The sequence below is a fragment of the Lonchura striata genome, chromosome 3 (genome assembly GCF_050655825.1).
Source record: "Lonchura striata isolate lonStrDom1 chromosome 3, ASM5065582v1, whole genome shotgun sequence".
Taxonomy (NCBI): Eukaryota; Metazoa; Chordata; class Aves; order Passeriformes; family Estrildidae; genus Lonchura; species Lonchura striata.
The window spans coordinates 98,253,903-98,272,740 of NC_140705.1; the positions used below are offsets into that span (position 1 = coordinate 98,253,903).

The window sequence follows — 18,838 nt, forward strand, 5'->3', positions numbered from 1 at the left end:
GGATCAGTACACACAAATAAGTGGCCACAAGAGTTACACAAACAGATGGCATCTCCCAAGTCAGGAGTGAGGGTGCTCTCATCCCAGTAACTACCAAACTACCAACACTGTTTTGTAAACCTACCTCCTTACAGTTCTTGGAAAAGAACATTTTTTTCTTCTCATCCTTTCCCTAAATTGTGTAACTTAATCAACTGAACTACATAATTTCCCAAAACCTAACTACTTCTCAGAAAAAGGAAAAAAAAAAAAAAAAAAAAGAAGGGAAAAATAAAGGGAAAAAAGAAAAGAAACTGTGCTCACTGCCAAAAATCATGGTTACATTGTTAGAAAACACAACTGGGATGGTACAGAGGCCAAAGCTGAGGTAGGCTGAGAAACAGCTGTATCTCCACCAGCAGAAGTGCAGGGGAGGGCTGACGCAGGCGCAGAGAGAGCACCACGTATGCATGTTGATAGAAGCTGAATCCAAAAGGGAACGTCGCTTCTTGTGCTAATGTATTCCTTTGAACTGTGTGTGTCTGCCAGTGCAGTTAGCTACCTTTGTACAGAACATGCTGCTGTGGCCAAGGGTAGTTATAAAAATATATTTACCCCTTCATAGATAGGGGAAAAAAAGGGTCCTTTAGCACAGAATACAGAACATGAATAAATATTTAACTCTTTTACTGGAACAGCTTTATGCTACTGTGACATACATTTAAGACCAAGGCATATGGAAAATGAGTGATAATTAAAGAGTAAGGCATAGTAACATCTAATGGCGACAAACTAAGTTGTACAAATATGACTTTATTCAACATAGTTTTTAGTCAATGGTACATTTATAAAGCAACAAGCCTTGGAGAAATATACTTCATGAACATACTACTGATTTTATTACACATTTAAAAAAATTAAAAGCCATTTTATTCATGACTGTATATAAAAATTATCTATATAAACTTTTCTCCTTTGTTCTTATTATCATTTCCTCATACAGATAATGGACTTCAATTTCTGTTGATTTTGAAGAAAACTTGAAAACACTGGGAAAAATCTTCAAGGACTGTAAGACAACAGCCATTACCAAAACAAACCCATGTGGATGAATATTTTAACCACAGTTTATCCACTTAAGAGGAAACCAATCTCTCAGATCACTAAGAATCAAACAGGTGATTTTCATGGCTGATACTAAATAAAGTTTCGTTATCTACCAACAAATGTTTACCACAGCTGAGAACAGGTTGTTTAGCTTTAAGCAACAAAGTCTGGCAAGACCTTTCTAAAAACACAGTGAACAAAACCAATCCACCACGTAAGAAGTGGATGTAAGAAGAAAGAGGCTCTCCTATATTAGCTATATTTTCAATTAAGCTCCAACTCATACTGAAGCAGGACATAGGTCTGTGCCTCTGCAGACACAGGGATTTTGTTCATGGTGATTACAGCAGGTTTTATTAAAAACCTGAATGAAAATTTGTTTCCCTGAAGCTCTGGCTTGCTAACAGCTTTGGGAGGATGAATGACAGTGTCAAACCTCATCAGCCCAGAAATGAAGAATGCCAACAACTTGTCTAACCTGTAGATCACAGGTTGCAGGATTCACTTGAATTAACACAATTTGAATCTGAGCATTTCTTTAAAACAACAGTCTGACCAACTTAAGCAAGTTTCAAGGATGGAGAACCAATGCAAACCCACTACAACATTTAGAAACTTGCTCTACTGGTCAGTCACGTTCACTGTCAAAATATTTGTATAGATTTTCTTTTTCCTCCATTATAATTTATTTCTTACTGCCTATTTTTAAAGGCCTGAAGTTATTTTGGACACTGGTATACCAACCCAATACCACTTCACTTTCAGTCTCTGTTCATACTGTGAAAAACCTCCTAACCAACAGGTCTTGCATCACTCCTATGTTCTGTTCAGAAACTAGGTGCAAATTCAAACCCAACATTTAACATGAGAGAACATCAGGCCAAGCAGGAAAGAGCAAAGAATTACAAAGTCAATTTTGGCCAGAGGAGGGAGGAGAGACAGAGAAACAAGCAAGATAAGCTGTGGGGTTTCAGGAGAAAAGCTCCCTCCACACACACAAACACTCCCCCCACCCCAGTTCCCAGAAAATCCAGTGTTTGCCTCTCGTGAATGCTATCTCCCCTTCTGCCTTCCACATGTAGCAGCCACAGCAAGTCACTCCTCAGGTGCTTCCAGAGTCACTGCTGTCACTCGTACTCACTGTCACGCACCACCAGCACTGGATGGGCCAGGCACAAACATTTCTACAGACAGATTGCTCTGGCCAGGAAAAACCAAAGAGTGGTTACAGGCAGCAGCTGCAAAGCCTGTTTCTGTGACCTCTCCCTCCCTAGTGTTTACATGGTAAGGATGGAATGCCATAGAGCATACCCTCTGAGGTACAGTTGACTAAAGCAGCTTTGCAAAGCCAGTCTCAAAATATTTCTTTCCCATGTTTTTGGGAGCTGCAGCTATTTAAATTATCATCTTGAAGTATTAAACTCCTGACTTCCTCATTTTAGAATTAAAAAAAAAATAACAGCAACAAAGCAACTGGGAAAAACATACTTGACATGACATGTCCCATGTCTGACCCATCTGACTTCCACTCAGAGCAGGGATCCAATACTGACACTCATCCCTATGCACAAAGAGGGGACTCGAGGAAAGGAGGGACAGCGAAAAACATCTGAATCTCCATCCAAACAAGAATACTTGTGGTACATAGGAAGAGGACACAGGGGGGACACAACAGAATTTAGGATGAAGGACGAGCCTGTGATACTACAAAAGCAAAGTCTCCCCTCCCAGGTGTTTCTCACAGGAATCACATCACACCTGTCCCCGTTACCTGATCACATGAACTTAAATGGAGTTATTCTGACTTGCACCAATGGGAGGTTGGAACACAGCTCTTTGAAGTGAGTTTTATGTTTTCCTCTGTTGTTTTAATGCCAATAAAGAGGAAACATTTCTCTCAGGCTCTCCTGGGACATGTCACACTCCTTACACCAGATCAGCTATTAAGAGGCAGTGACTGTTCAGCATAGGAAGGAACATCTAGATACCCACATCAGCTCTGTTACTTGGCTATCAAGAAAGAGAGATAAAGATTTAAAAGAGAAAGTAGGTAGAAAATACAGTTTTGGAAAAAGTTTAACCATAACAAGGGCTCTGCAAGGAATAAAAGCAACTTTTTCTGTAAGTCTATTATAGAAAACAATGGGAGTTTCACATAATTCCAGAGGCCATGAGAGAATGAATCCGTAACTAGTTTGTGATATAGTATTTCTAATGCCTCAATACAAATCTATTTCAGTAGAGAAAAAGAAATAAAATATTGAGGAGCATTTGGAATGAAAACCATAAAAAAAGGCAAGAAAGACCACAAACAGAAATTCATTAAATTATATTCTCTTTCTTCCACACAGAAGCCTGAAACATGGAGAGAACTGGAAACCAGATTTTTATCAAACCATCTCTGGAGGAAGTAGATAACACAATTCAGAAAATGGGATAAAGATTTGGGAGTGCCGTCAGCAGATTTAGGGAGAGGAAAGGGAAAACACACAACCAAAAAAAAAAAAAAAAATCCCATGAGTGTAGAAAGACTTCAAGAATATGGAAAACATTTCCAAGTGCAGACCTAGAATTAGATAAAGAGAGGAGTCAAGAACTTTTCACCCTAAGTGTCTTGCTTCACAAAGGGGAAAGGTGCAGGTGTGCCTGAAATACAGGAACATCTGGACTTTGTTAAGTCCTAGTTATGCAAGCACTGATCATCTTAATTAACTGGGCTTTGAGAACTGTCAGGACAAAGATTAATTCTCTTTAACTCCATGAATAATGCTTTTTAAGAACAAAAGAGCTCAGCCTGCACAGTAGCTTCATCAAGAAAGATGCACTTCTTATTCCCACAGGGATCTAGTAAAGAAGAGGCAAAGATACTGCATAAAAACTTTAAATGGAAGATGAAAATGTACCTTCTATTAGCAGTACCTTCATACAAATCTACATGACTGCAACTGTGCAGATAAAACTCAGCCCTCAAAAAAACACCAAACCAACCCCACAACCCAAAAACCTAAAACTAGAATAAACTTTATGTCAGGATCTATTTTCTGTATGCTTAAGTATTTTTTCCCATGTTTCTGCTGACAAGCAAGCCCCATGCAAGGGGCTCACTTGCACATGCAAGGCCACTGCCAGCCCTCCTCAGAAAGTTAAGTGCCGCCCTAGTGAGAACACTTGTCCTGTGAAGCAGAGTCCATTTCATTTATTGAAAAGTCTTTTCCAATTTGGCCTGAGTAAACTTCTTTTCATGGCTGTCTGCCCAAGTATCTCCGATCTTACATGTTTAATCCCTGGTCCAACTGCTCACCTAAACTACCTAAATTGGCTCATTTTCTAGTGTGCTTCTGGCACTCACATCACAGGCCAGGAGGAGCTGAGCCCTTGAATCCTCCTCCCTGAAGGTGAATTTGAAGTTCAGACTAGAACTTAGACTAAGACTAGCTGTCCTGAGGATTTAATTCTGCATCTCTATCTGCATTTTACACTGAGTTTTCACCAGAGGTATTCCTATTTCTTTTCATGCTGCTGTTTAACTAGTTCTGGGAGTTACCTCTCTATTTCACTCTGTCATCAGGGAACTGGGGATCATTTTCTGCTATGAAACCACTTTGTTCAGCACCCAATCATACATACAAGATCACAAATAATAAGTAAATATGACAAACAGCAGTTTCCCCTGTATCTACTTGTACATTGGCATTCACACTCCCTCAGTTTTGCTACTCCATTTTGTTCTTTCTCAGGTGTAAACAGTGCCAACACATTGCACTGCTTTGTTATCCAGCTATGGTAATACAGCTTTGATGTTACTCAAAGTTTAACTTCATTGAAGTTGTGTTTAACATGCCATGAACGAAATCACCTTGTGCATCACATCCTGCCTGCCTGTTGCTCTACACTGCAAACAGACCTCTGCCACCATACCTTCAGGTTATTGCCCTAAATTTGCATTTATATCAGTCAACTAGAATGTACGGTTTCTTACAGTATGGCATTGTTATTACTCCATTGTGTTGCTATCTAAATATTATGCCACTAATTCACCTTTGAAGACAACTTCAATGTATTTGACCAGTATTGACAAAAAATATTTCAGTTACTTGTTCTGCCATAAACACATTTTTAATAGCACACTACCATTTTTTCTAAACACTTTGAAGCTTCAGAGGGAATAAAGGATTACCCACAGAATGGGCCTAATACAGAAGCAATGCTCAAAGTATTATAACATTATAGATTTCTAAAAACAGCATCAGCCACAATAAATGCTAAGGCACTACAATACAGACCCATATCACTTACAAGATTAACACAAAGGTTTTTGTCAGATAAAAGTACTTTAGAAGGTTCATATATGTGATATTTTCTCCTACATTAGACATGACGATATAAAGTCATTAATGCATAATAAAATATTAAAACAATAGTACCTTTGCACATTATATTAGGCTGGGCTTGTAAGGAATTATCTGACCAAGACCAGCAAGACTGTGTGCTCTAGCTAATGATCTGCACAGCTACACAGAGGAAAAGACTTTCCCCACCATTTCAAGTGCCATTGTCTTAGTTTTTAGGATAAGAAGAGAGTTCTTTACAGATTGTGTGGACCAACAAGACCTAGCCTTCCCAAGGATTACAATCCTTGCAGTCACACAGTGAAACAGAAATTGGCAGCAATAGCTGGAGAAGAAGTTGGAGAAAGGGCAGGTATTTTAAAGGATGGTCAGGAGCAAGTAATTTAGGAATGTGAGAGGGTAACTGTCCTTGACATTTGCAAACTGGCAAGCACTTTACAGCAGTGCCCAGGCTGCAACTATAAAATACTTCAAGTATTGCATCTAAAGTTTAGTAGTGGTTCCCTAATTGCCCACTCAGAATTCAAAGTATTTAAATAAATACTTTTACAAACTGCAAATGTACCAGTGAGCATGTCCAGCTTTTGCAAGACATCCTTCCTATACCCTATGGCTAATGTTTTACCCGGACACTGACTACCCATTGTCAACGTAATAAGAAGTCCAAGCATTTAAAAATTATGAAAAGTAAGTAAGTCTGGCTTACAAGAAAATGGTAAAATTTAAATGTTTGTAGATGTGTGGGCACATTCATATATGTATGTACCCGTTAGAATCACCTTGAACACACAAACATGGGGCTCAGTAGTCTTTGCCTTCCCATTCCTGAATTTTTGTGAGCAACTGGAACACAGCTTCAAATTTAACATATTACATTTAAAAAAAATACAAAAAAGGCACAGATATACAGAAAAGAAAGTATGTCTCACACCTGAACATGAGGAATTAAGACCTTCACAGTAAATGCTTTGTGTAACTCATGGTAGGAGCTACCAGTGCTGCAATGACAGAAATAATTTTCTCAGTTTTCATCATTAGCAGACACATTCCTCAAGGTGGGATGGATAAATAAGTGCACTTCAAACTGTGCACAAACTTTGACTGGCAATACTGTAGTACAGAAAATGAAGAGGAAAAAGTATGAGTTATCCCTCAGAAACTTAGCAATGCCAGGATTTAGTATACCCATAATTTTATTGCCTGAAGCCTCTACTGAAAAGGCCCTTCCTCTCTCGGGAAGGGGGAGAAGACAATAAAAACCAGAGGACAGAAGTAGGCTATAAGTAAACATTATCCATTTAAACTGCTAATGGCAAGATCTGTTATATTTTTATCAATGCTTTTCTGCAAATTACTTTTATCAGTGATAATTTAGCTTTTATTTCATTATCTGGCAGAGCAGACAAAAGGAAAACAGATTTGTTTTACAACAGCTCCAGCACTTGCTCTGTCCATTAACATTGACAGACAAAGGTAAATTAAAGCTCTTAGACCACATTTTCAGCATATGTGGCACTGAGGTCTCTGTTTCTAAACAATATGTGTTTCCAAAGGAGAGCAGATTTCATCCTAATGCTTTTATTCTCTCTACACAGTTAAGTTTCTGTATTTTTTCATATTTCATATTTTTTCTCCATTCAGTTCTATGTGCTTCCAAAAACATCTCAGGACAATCATGGAGAATCAGTATTTTAAACAAGGAAAATACTATCTTTCAGTCAACTGAAGAGTGAAATAGCACTTTTCCTCCTTCCAGTTTTCTTAAGACCACAAAACCACAGAGAAGTTGTTCTTGTTTAAAATAACAAATAAGCATAAAGAACACTTGGAGGACTTTATATTGCTCCAATGCTCCTCTTCATCCTTTTTTTACCAATGTTTTCAGCTATTCTGCTTACTTCAGTGGAGGTAAACAGATTGCTTTATAACTTTCATCTAAAATAATAAACTTATTTATAGAAGCTAATGTAGCGAGCCAGCTGTCCTGGGCAAACAGCGGGCTCCCCATTTAAATGATAGTTTAATGGCTTTGATTACAAACAATTTTGTGAGAAAAACAACAAAATATTATTGACTGCTCTAAAAATGCAAGTAATTAGTCATTAGTAACAACCATTCTAACTAAATAATCCAGTAACTTCTGTTCTTTTATGAAATAACCTTTCACTTGGGCTTAACAAAAAAGCTATATTTGAAAACCAGAATTTCAAAGTCTGAACTGACAGCCAGATATTCTGGCTTGGTCTGAAGACTACTTGTGTTACCATTAAATATATATATATTCTTTAATTTTAGATATTTGGGATAGTTCTAATTTGTGATATACAACCCACATAAAAGGGCTCTTTCTCAAAGAGACATAACCAGTTGTTCAGTCTGAAATTGTTGCCATAACCCAAGCATATGGGTTATGACAGCAACCCAAATGCATACACATTTATTAACATATAATACAAAATTAAAAGCTGTATTTCAAAGAAAGAAAATTCTACTTTGTAGAAGCAAAATGAAAGAGTTCTGCTACCATAATTTCTTTATTGACTATTCAGGTTTGCGACATATTACCCCAATATTGTCAAGTGTCTTTATATTTTCTAATAAATCCCTAATTTTTCTCAGAATAAGATTTTTAAAAGTTTTGGATAAATTTAATTTAGTTTTTCTGCCTCTTCAGCAAACATTACATGCCCGATTACAAACAAATGTTACTGCTGGGGCAGGCCACAATGATGAAAATAGATTAATATTAAAGCATGTGGAAATTTGGAAAAGCAAGAAAATGCTTCTTGAACTACCACCACGACAATTTTAAAGCACAAACATTAATATAATTTAATTATTTCCTTACAAGCAGCTTTCTCTACAGGGCTCCCAAAGAAAGGGCAAAAATGCAGTGTCAGAGTATGTATTTTAAGAGGACCTCTACTGAGATGGGGGAGGAGGAAGAACATGGTAGTTGAATATTTTTAACCGGCTTTCCAGAGATGAGTCTAAATCAAGCTCTTATGAACTTTCCCTGTCATAACCCACTACAGAGGTCAAAGGTTGAAGCTTTCCCAGAGGTTCACTTGCACAACAAACACTAAAAGTTCCTTAAATTTAGTTTATATGTAACAGCAAAAGTGCTGTGGCCAGTGACATCCCATACAGTCCCATTAGTACTGAACAGGGCATAAGCAGGGCAGGCAAAAGCACAAAATGGCCAAGTTTTCAGCTAGTCCTAGTACTCATGTCTGCAACTGTTAGTGCTCTAACACCCTTTTAAAATGTACTGCGAAAGGATGACAAAACCAGTCCCTTACTGCAGACATTGGACATATTTTGCTATAAATAGTGTATCTTTTCCTGATGTATTACAATTATTTATGAACTACAAAATGTATTACAATTATTTGTGAAGCTTTACAAAAAGACTTGGGGGTACTCACTTTTTTTGTTTGTTTGTTTGTTTTGAGCAGAGACCCAGTGAACAATTTTGAGTAATTTGAGATTGTGAGCTCTACAAGCTGGACTGGAGCAGCGAGTTCAATGCCCTGCAGCTAACTTGGGGGATGCCTGGTGGGAGCTTGGCCACTCGGCCAGAGCTAAAGCCCTTGGCTCTCGTGCTAGGCATCTGACCTGTACACTATTTCATGTCTGTAATTTATCTTCAAACAACATCAGGGAAATTGGTAGGAGAGGGAAGGCTGCTGGATGTGTGTTCTGAACTGTCTAGGAACCTGCCATTCCAACTGTGCTTAGGACTCACTTTTCTAATACTGCCTCCAACCAACCAATAAAATTAAATTAAGAAAAAAAAAAAACAGAAAAACCAACAAAACACTTCTTTTTGAACTTTTTGAAACACTTCAAAAAAGTAAGAGAGTCAATATAATGGAGGTGGTTCCAGAAGAAGCTATCAGCATGATCAAAAAGGCCAAGAGAAACTACTGAGTTTCACAAGACATTGTCATCATCAGCAAGCTCAACATAAGGAGATCTTTTTCTGCCCTAAGCTGTTCATACAGCACTGGGGAAGAACAAAGGGACATTAATGATGCTGTTGCACGTACTGCACAGACTGACCAGCATCAGAGAAATGCTGAAGAGCCTGAGGCCGCCAGTCTCTTGCTCCACCAGATGCCCTGTCTACAGCCACCCACAACATCTGCTGCAGGTTCTGCAGAAGCCAGCATCAAATACTTGAAGAAAGTTGAATTTTCATAACATGACACAAATGAGAATTTACCTTCAGATGCTTTCTGAGTGCAGCTGTACCCATAAACCTATCTTTTTCACACTCAGGTGATCTTTGACATTACCATGCCCTACAAATATCTACATCTTGTTTGGCACATGACATTTCAAAAACAAGAACAGCTTTGTAATTATGGTTTTGCTTTGTATACAAGTAGTGGTAACCACTAAATGTATTTAAGGTGATTTGCTATATATGCAATTCTATCAAGCACATAAACATTCTTTCCCTAAACAGAGCCTATTTGCCTTCATTAACCATCCTGGTGTCCCTCCAGCTTTAGAGGGCACATAAACATCTCCACTCTTAGTCCCTCCCTGCCTACACCAACACCCTTCTGTCTGTCAGTGCCTCACTCCTTCTCCTTTGACATCTCTAAAGTCTCCACCACAGACTTTATATTTTTTAAAGATGCATAGAAGAGTTGCACCATCTGCATATGCTAAGTGCCTTCAGTTCCTCACTAAAGTCACCCTACAGGAAACAAATGCAAATTACTGCCTTCTAGACATAAGGCATGGTCCTGGAGACCTTGTTATTAAATCATTAACCTTCACCTTTCATTTTACCTATGTTTTCAGTATTCAAATGTTGCCTGAAATAGACAACCTTAATACTTCCCCATGCTGCAATTTGTTACTAAGTGCTTCACTCCAATGATTAAACAGTGACAAACAAATGAGAGCACCAGTTTTCAAGAAACAAGTTCAATAATTACTGCAAAATTTAACAACAGTGTCCCCATAAAACCTTGCAAAAATCTATTTATCATTCCTATGCAATCCCTAAACCAAGATTTTCAAAGAGCCTTAAATACCATTTTCTCTGCCTTCAAGGCTATAGCTCTGCACCCTACTGATGCTCCAGTTTATCAGAAAATGATGCTAACCATGGTTGGTATCTTATCTCTGTAATCCCCCAGATTTAGGCCAAGGCTAGTGATGTGCTATGGGTATGAAAAATGTGTTTTGCTGTGGAAACAACCACATACAATTTGGTGAATAGCCTGAATAATTGGTATGTAATAATTATGGTTGCTAGTACCAAATGTTGTTTCTCTGGAAAAAAAAAAAAAGAAAAAAAAGGGGCAAATCAGAATTTTATAAGAGCCCTTATCTATTAAACATCAGACTAAAAGTTGGTTCATATGCATATTAACAGATATACAACCATGAGATATCTGATCAAAAAGCATGTATGGCTGAATAAATCTGGTTTTCCCCTTCATGAACCCTTTCTGTCCTCTTGGTGTACCCTTTCCTACAGATGAATACACAGCAATATCCCTGGCAGGCAAGGTGAAAGGATGATGTAGCCCAGCATCTTCCATCAGCCCATTTCAATCAGCAGACACCTCAAGGAGGACACAGAAAGCAGAGATGTTTTCCCAGAACATTCTCCCAGCCTCCATGCCTCTCAGCCTTCCCCTGAGCGCTGACCCCAGGAAAGTCTGTTCGTCAAACCTCCAGCAGTGGCTACGGGTGCTTTTGATGACTGAAGTCCAACACATGCCCAAGCCTCAGCAGAACCCCTTGAAGCTGCCTGCTGCAGTAAGCCAGCACAACACTCAGGAGACAAGAACTGCTCATGAGCCTTCAGTGCTCCCGGTCCTGTCCTGCCAGCCCTCCCTTTGGGCATACTCCCATACAGCAGTCTCCTCAGGAGAAAGCTGTGCTGCTGAACAGAGCTCCCTCCACAGGAAGGGCAGAGCCCCTCTGCTCTTTCCCAGCCCCCAGGCAGCATTGGTGCTGCCACCTCCACCCAAAAACACAACCTCACCAAGCCTAGAGGGGCTTAGTAACAGCAAAAGGAAAGTGCCTCTTGTCCTCTCTTAAAGCTCCCTTTGCCTTAAGCTCTTCATTCAAAAATGTTCCCATACTTACTTATTAAAGCAAATGAAAAAAGGGTTGTTTTTTTTTTTTTTTTCCTATTTAGAGAAACTGAAGTGTGAACACTGTAAGATGTTATAGTTCTTTCTGGGACTTTGGTGTTAACATTTTGAAAAGGTGCATTTTCATAATTTTTATTGCACAGCACCACATCCCTAATGCTTTGAAAAACTCAAACAAAAAACCCAATACACCATAAGCAACAGTTAACATTTACTATTCACTTCTGCTTGTTCTGACAGATCTGTCAACCAGGAACCTTTTCAGAGCTCTATTTTTTGTGAGTATAGCTAAGACTATACTTCCTCACCATAGCATATGCTATATTTTAATGTTAATTTTACTGTTCTTTCATGTCATTTTTCCAAATCAAATCCATTTAAGCTTTTTAAGCATACTTAAACATATAAATGTACTAATCGTTGTTATTAGACCTATCTTCTAAGAGGCTAAGTATATTGAATTACTACATCAGGCACTAGGAGAAACTCTTCCAAAACTCCTGAGGTCTTCAGTATTTAAAGAGACTGGATTTTACAGTATGCATTAAAATTGTTGGTACACACCTACAGCATTCCCTCATGTGCCCCGGTCCCTAATGACAGCATACAAGTTACACTGAGACACAGCTTGTTCTGCTGTAATGTCACAAGGTTGGCTTTCCCTGCTGACATATGTGGGCAAGTGCCCTTAAAAAACTTTAAATTATAAGAATAAGCTAAAATAAATATTGGCCACTCTCTCTCCACAGAGAGATTTCTCCTGTATGAGAAATTTCTCATTCCCCTCTGCACAATGCCTGTGAAAGAGGTTCACAGGTGTTGCCACTTTGTCAGCTGCACCATACAGCTCACGAGAAGCACTCTAATGCTCTTTGGCACTGTGAACATAGCCACATTTCTGCTGCTCCCAGCTAGCCATTATACAGACTGTTCCCTAGATGAGAAGTTTATTCCTGCTTCTGTAAAAATTCAGCCTGAGAAACACCAAGCAAGCTCTTCAGCTTCAGGAAGGAGCAGGCACGCAGGCTGAAAATACTCGGTGCTAGGCGAGCTGCTCCCTTCTGCTTTATCTGTGAACACAGGCATTTTGGAAGTGTGTATCTGCCCGAACACATCCTTCAAAGGAGAGCAGTATCTCCGTGCACCAAAAGCCGAGTGACGGAACTGCTGTACCTCCAGAGATACCTATCACTGCTCTCCCGCGGCAGGACACACGCTGGATGGGCCAGCGGTGTCCTTAACACGGGCCCGCATGAAGCTCCAGGTGTGGCCGTGTCCCCAGTGACGCCAGGGACACAGGGTGTTCCCGGCTCTGAGAGCAGATTAACGCGCACAGCTACATGTGTGTTTACTTGACTGAGATCCACATTTAGACGTGTATACAAGTGAACAATCCCGAGCTGTTTACTGGGACAAAACTCCCCCTGAATGCAGCGGTATCTGTCTGCCTCTACAGCTGAGGATTAAACCCTCAAATCTTCAGTGCCCACGTGCACATTTCTAAATCATCAAAGAAAAAGGAAAAGTGAACATGCCCATGTGACAATGGATCTCTCCAACACCTGGCTACATTTGGATTCAGAGAGCATGTGTGCCTTTTTAACACTGCCAAAAGAAGGACTAAGGCTCAGCCCATCTTTTTTGAACAGGAGCTCCTAAATCTTGTTATTCTATATGCAAAGTAAATTTCTAGCTCTGACTTTATAAGGCAAAACAATTTTTCTGAAATCACACAGGAGGAACATACACTTATTAAAATAAATTTACTGTCAACTCCTAAAATATCTAACTGTTTCCATGTGGAAAGAAAAGCCATCTTTATTGACAGTGAAATGTGTTCTCCAGCTGGCTGAATAGTGCTCAGCCCAACACCTTTTGCAATTCTTATGTGTCCTCCCTAATCTTGGGGCCAACCCCAGCATCAGCTACTTCTACTTCTTCATTCATATTTGGATGGCTTATCCAGGACTCCAAATTCCATCACTGTGTAGCAAGCTTGTTGCTTTTCTCCATCGTTAGTCAAAATGTGTTGAGGTTAACCTGGTTTATTCGGCAACCATACTGTTTGGTCAAACCATACTAGGATTTCTGGCTTTGCATCCATCTGTCAAAAATGCAGTATGTCATACATGCCCCCAAGAAGTGCTCATATTCCCAGTACTATAAAATTATTTGCTAGATGTCAGTAGTATCACCACTCTATTGCTCTGAAAATTCTCCAAGTATGGCATTAGCTAGACTGTAGCCATTAAAACATTGATCCTAAGAACACAAGGTAACAAACCAGACTACAGACTACAGCCATTAAGTGACCAGGAAATCTGTCTCATAACACACATTAACTAGTAAAAGTTAATTTTCCATTAAATTAATCAGATTAAAAGACGGTGTTGCAAGAAATCATGTGTAGGCAGCATGACTTTTTCTATGACAACTGGATAACCTGGATTCATGGAAAAGATGATAGTATAAGACAATTTAAACACTATTTCACGTAAGTGAGATAACTACGTCAATTCTAATACTTTCCCTTAAAATTATTCTTCTGTTTCTTCAAAGCAGATAGTATTTCACTGGAAGATCATACATAACCAGGGAACCATAACAGAAAAAATCAGTATAGTCTATTGAGTAAGTTTACAAACATACTGAAGTGACTATTTTGTCATCTCTACCCTTCAGCTTTTCAAAGCCATGCCAGGAACAAATTTGCCAAAGAACATGAGTAACAGTTTGAAAACTGTGTTTAAACTGTGTAGAAAGTGTCAAATTAGACAAACATCTTTCTGAAAATGAGTTACTAGCTCCATAAGTAAAGTACATAAGTAAAGCTCTGTAAGTACACACAGTGTTCTACATATAAGTACCTGTGCAAGCACAAATATTTAGAAAATAATCAGCATAAACACAGTGACATGGCACAAGCTGCTATGAAGTACACTTTCAAAACATACAAATAATCTAGGCTGGTAAATGGTAAACATTATCAAATACACTCTCTTCAACAGTGATGCAAAACTAATGCATATTTTAACTACAGACAATTGTAGAAACAACTTGTGTGGAAGTATTAAAAACCATCAGCATGAAAATACTGGTTTCTGAAACTCCTTCCTAACATTTCTATTGTTGTCTTTAATTCTGGATACTTGGAGCATGTTTTCAAGGCAAATGTAAGGACTTTTAATTGAGGGGCTACTAGCAATAACAAGAATTTCAGAGCACTCTGAAAATGCGCTTTCATTGTGTGCTGCCTCCCCCACCCTTAATAAATGCCTATATTTGTTACAGAAATCAGAGCAACAGCGGCACGTATTTCAAAGGTGCAGTCAATCTGAAGTCGTGCCTCACGCTTATCTCGTCACGAGGCTGCAGCAGCCAACTTTATTGCCTTCAGACATGTCGGCACTGACATACACCCCCGCGGCCGGTGGTTTCCCTTTGGAAGGGTGCTTCCATTGGCGTCACCATCGGGACGCCTCCCGCCACTGACATGGCTCGGCCGCACGTTTGCAGGACTGGCCTTTTAAAAAGTCGACCATACAAACTGGGCAGTGACCAGAATGAGCCGCAGTTATACAAGAAGCAAGGAAATATTATGCAAGACCACAGGAAGTCAGAGGAGACAGCATTCTGGGCAGGCCTGGCAAGGAGTCTGTGTGAACTTCAGCTAACAAGCAAAGCCCGGTCATTGGCGCCAAATTCAGCAGAGAACATTCCCAGTGCTGCAAAGGATAACACTCCCCATGCTTTTGCCAGTGGGCTGCATTCCAGGACGCCCTGTACCTGATGAAATGCAGATAAACCCGGGTCTTACTTTTTGCCAAGTTTTCACTTATTTTTAAAATTTGAGGCATATTTTGGTCCAACACTTGTTAGAAGTGGCAAATGGTTTATTTTCATGGCTTTGCTAATAGATCACTTGCTCTTATGCTCCCTGTAATTGCAACTACAATAAGTGACCTACAAAGAAAACGTTTGGCAGAAGCCGCATTTTTTCCACACGTCTTGCCCATCTCTACCTCAAGGCTCTCTGCTAATAGGATATATGAAGAGTATGGATTCCTTTTCCCTTGGCATTTTGGAATGGCCTATGAAAATACCCTTGGTGCAAAAGGATGACACCCACCTTGCACATAAATAACTATTTTAGTCTACTTCAACAGCAAAAGTAATTATTTTGGGAGGGGGGTTTGGTTGTTTTTCTCATTTTTGAAAGCTACCTCATACGGATCCTAATTGGAGAAGACATCCATTAAAATGTAGCAAACTTGATTTCCCAAATGACTGAAAAAATTGGCCATAATTCAGTAAATATTCATCGATTAGCAATGCATGAGTTCAGAGAGGTTTTATGCTTTGTTCCAGGATTCACCTTTAAAACATCAGTGATAAAATGCTGGAGGTGGAAATCCAGTTTTAGGTTCACACACACATACTGCCAAATAAGAAGCACAGCATGCAGAGTGTTACACAACACAAAACAATTACCAATTGTGATGAGAGTAGACAAAGCGTTCTCAAGAGAATCTATTTTATGTTTGTAATCACCCTCAAAAAACACACAATAGTACTCTCCTTCCAGCAAATACATAATACAAACAAAAACCAAACAGTAGTACTCCTCAACTGGGGGAAGTGATTCTGAGAAGTATAAGAGATCTTCAGTAGATACTGATTGCCAAAGCCAATGAACCAATTTTAAAAGTTTTCATCATTACCTTTGCTTATGGGAACATAATACACAACTCTTTAACAGGAGATTCCCGCCTTCATTGCAGTTTGCACATGAAAAGGTTCCCATAACATACTGCTCTTGCAAAAATAATTAAACAAGCCCTGCAACAACACAGGAAAGTGAAAATGTTAGTGGTGACAATGCCTTCATTGTTACAGCCAGTATAACAATGCCCAAAATTAATCACAACCCCGACAATCAACACCAACGCACACACAGTTGGGCCTCTCCAACCAAAACAGATCTTTCTACAGCCAGATCCAGAGTTAAAGCTGTTAAGAAGTGAAGTTGTTTCTCCAGTTGAAGCCAGAGATCCCCACCCAGCAGAAACAAGTCTAGCTGCACTTCTCAAGGCCTGAGTGAAGTATACGTTGGTGGTTTTAATGTAGCCAGTCTACCATAGCCCACAGTATTGAGTGTTTGTATTAATCATAGTAGCACAGCAGTTTCTTCACCCAAAACCAGTAAGGTCTAAGCACACTGAAACATTTGGAAACGCCCAGAGTAAGGATCAGCCTTTTATCTGTATCTCTTTCTGCCAAATAGCAAGGCAAATAGCTCACAGTAAGTTTTTAAAACATCACAAGGGTTAACTAGTGAACCACACTACAAAAGCAACAAGCTGTTGTGCCAACAAGGGCGATAGCAAAAACACACTCCTCCAGATTCTGCAGACTCCTGGTGGATCTTGGAACCAATGGCACAACAAGCTGCGAGCATGTAGCTGGCTGACACCTGGACTTCTTAAGCCATAGCAACTCTTTTGTCTCTACAGGTAAACGGACTTGTGGCTGCAACTTTTCCCTGTAGCCATTACAATATCTACTCCCAGTTATTTAATACCCTTGAGATTGCTACAGCTCTATCAGACACAGAGGTAGACATACTATAACTGTGTAAACCTTGATCCCTTAAGGAAGCAAGCTAGAAGGGGATAATTCATCTAATCACTGTCTCATCATCTGTTAAAGTTTCTTTTGATTTCCAATTAGTTCACTGAGCCATAATCCTTATCCAAACTTCCTATATGCAATCCATATTCAGCAACAGCAAACTATAATATACCTCCAATCACAAGCACAGTAAGATATTTACTTCCTCTGAGGTGGGAGGGGAGATTGTTTTGACTCTCAGGAGCAAGTATATCTCTAGGTTGAGGCCTTCTCTTTACCTTCCTTTAGTACATTGATTTCATATTCCACAGCTTCACTAAAACATCTCCTGATATAAGGGCAAACACAGCACAATTAAATTTATTTTCCCACCAAATATTCCTTCTTACAAGTGTGAATCAGAACTGACTTCCTATACAAGTAACAGTATAAGAAGAGATGTTTGTTTTACTTTCCTCATACCTTGCAAAGGTATTTCATTTGCTCAATCCACCAGCTAAGACCTGAAGTGAAATGATGATGAAACCCTCTTTTAAGAGGGATGAAGGTTTAGCTGACATTTTATTTTCCTCAAAGGCACTTTCACAAAACAGTATCCAGGAATCTGAGGCAGGAACTGAACTCCATTTTGATAAAAGTTCTAGACATTATGAACGTGGAGGCTTTTTTGCTACAAAAGTCAGATTAATTAACGTAATTAAGGTAAACAAAGAGAAACTTAGGAAACCAAACCAACAGGAGCACACAGCCCAAATGACTCAGTAGGCCCTTTCCCTGGCTGTAACCTACACAAAATGCAATATAACATGAAATCATTTTATAGTTGCACTGTATTCACCACATGACTCCCTCCGAAGGAATGCTCTGTAATGACTTCACATTGGCAGCATTTCTTTTTAAAAGGTTTTAACAGGTCAGGTGGCAGGCACTCTTCCTCTTTCAGCTCTGCCTTTAGGTGGACTTCTTGCTCCACATTAGCTGTCACTGCACCCAAAATCCCTACTATGACCTACATGCCAATTTTGCTCCCTGCTCCTTTTATTCCCCGCATTACAAGAGCACTGACAATTTCCTATTTGAATAAGCACAATTGGCTGTCATCTGCTTCCTTTAAAATACTTTTTAAAAATGTCAGAAAGCAATAGTGCTGGTCGCTGGTTCATTGCTTCATATCTGCCATTTGAGAAGCTGGAATTTAGTTATACCATGTTTACAGTGACATTTAGGTTTGAGGGGCAGGGGATGTTGTCCTATGATTTGGTAGGCAAAGGGAAAGAAGTGTTATACAGATAACACAGTTTCTTGCAATATCTTCTTCAGGGCCTGCGCACAGTGTGCAAAGCTGCCAAATTTGTCTAAAATGTTAGGCTTTTCTCACTACACTAAACACTCCATGGGCTCTGCCTTGAGGCCCACCCTGGCACCCGTATTCAAGAGAAGCCTTAACTAATGAGGATCCACAGGCTTCAGTCTCCGTGAATGAGATTGCGTATTCTGACCTCTAAACCCATGTCCCAATAACCCTGTATGTCAGCACTCTTCTACTTTCTTGCAGTTCAAAGGAACTGAGAGCAAATGATTGCTGGCTGAAACCCTGCTGAACTCCCCATCTGCAGAAAAGACCGGTTTTGTTGTGACGGTCAA

The 18,838-nt window shown here is 39.5% G+C and overlaps 1 protein-coding gene and 1 long non-coding RNA gene across 13 annotated transcripts in view; one reads left to right on the plus strand and one right to left on the minus strand.

Moving 5' to 3' along the window:
- LOC146768030 (uncharacterized) overlaps positions 1-18,838 on the plus strand; it is a 144,802-nt gene that overhangs the window by 116,244 nt on the left and 9,720 nt on the right. For 9 of the 10 annotated variants that reach the window (XR_014953992.1, XR_014953993.1, XR_014953988.1 and 6 more), the window contains one exon: positions 1-18,838. This exon is cut by the window's left edge and continues 18,515 nt beyond it; it is cut by the window's right edge and continues 9,720 nt beyond it. This is a non-coding gene — a long non-coding RNA (uncharacterized LOC146768030). The other variant, XR_014953985.1, reaches the window with a different exon arrangement.
- The window catches only part of EPAS1 (endothelial PAS domain protein 1), a 75,916-nt gene that overhangs the window by 46,220 nt on the left and 10,858 nt on the right, over positions 1-18,838 (minus strand). Inside the window, exon 2 of one of the 3 annotated variants that reach the window (XM_085575922.1) lies at positions 16,285-16,402. The exons of the other annotated variants lie outside the window; for them this stretch is intronic. Coding sequence (XP_085432048.1) covers positions 16,285-16,367 — 83 coding nt within the window. The 5' untranslated portion in view covers positions 16,368-16,402. The remainder of the gene's footprint in view (positions 1-16,284; positions 16,403-18,838) is intronic. 3 annotated transcript variants of the gene reach the window in all.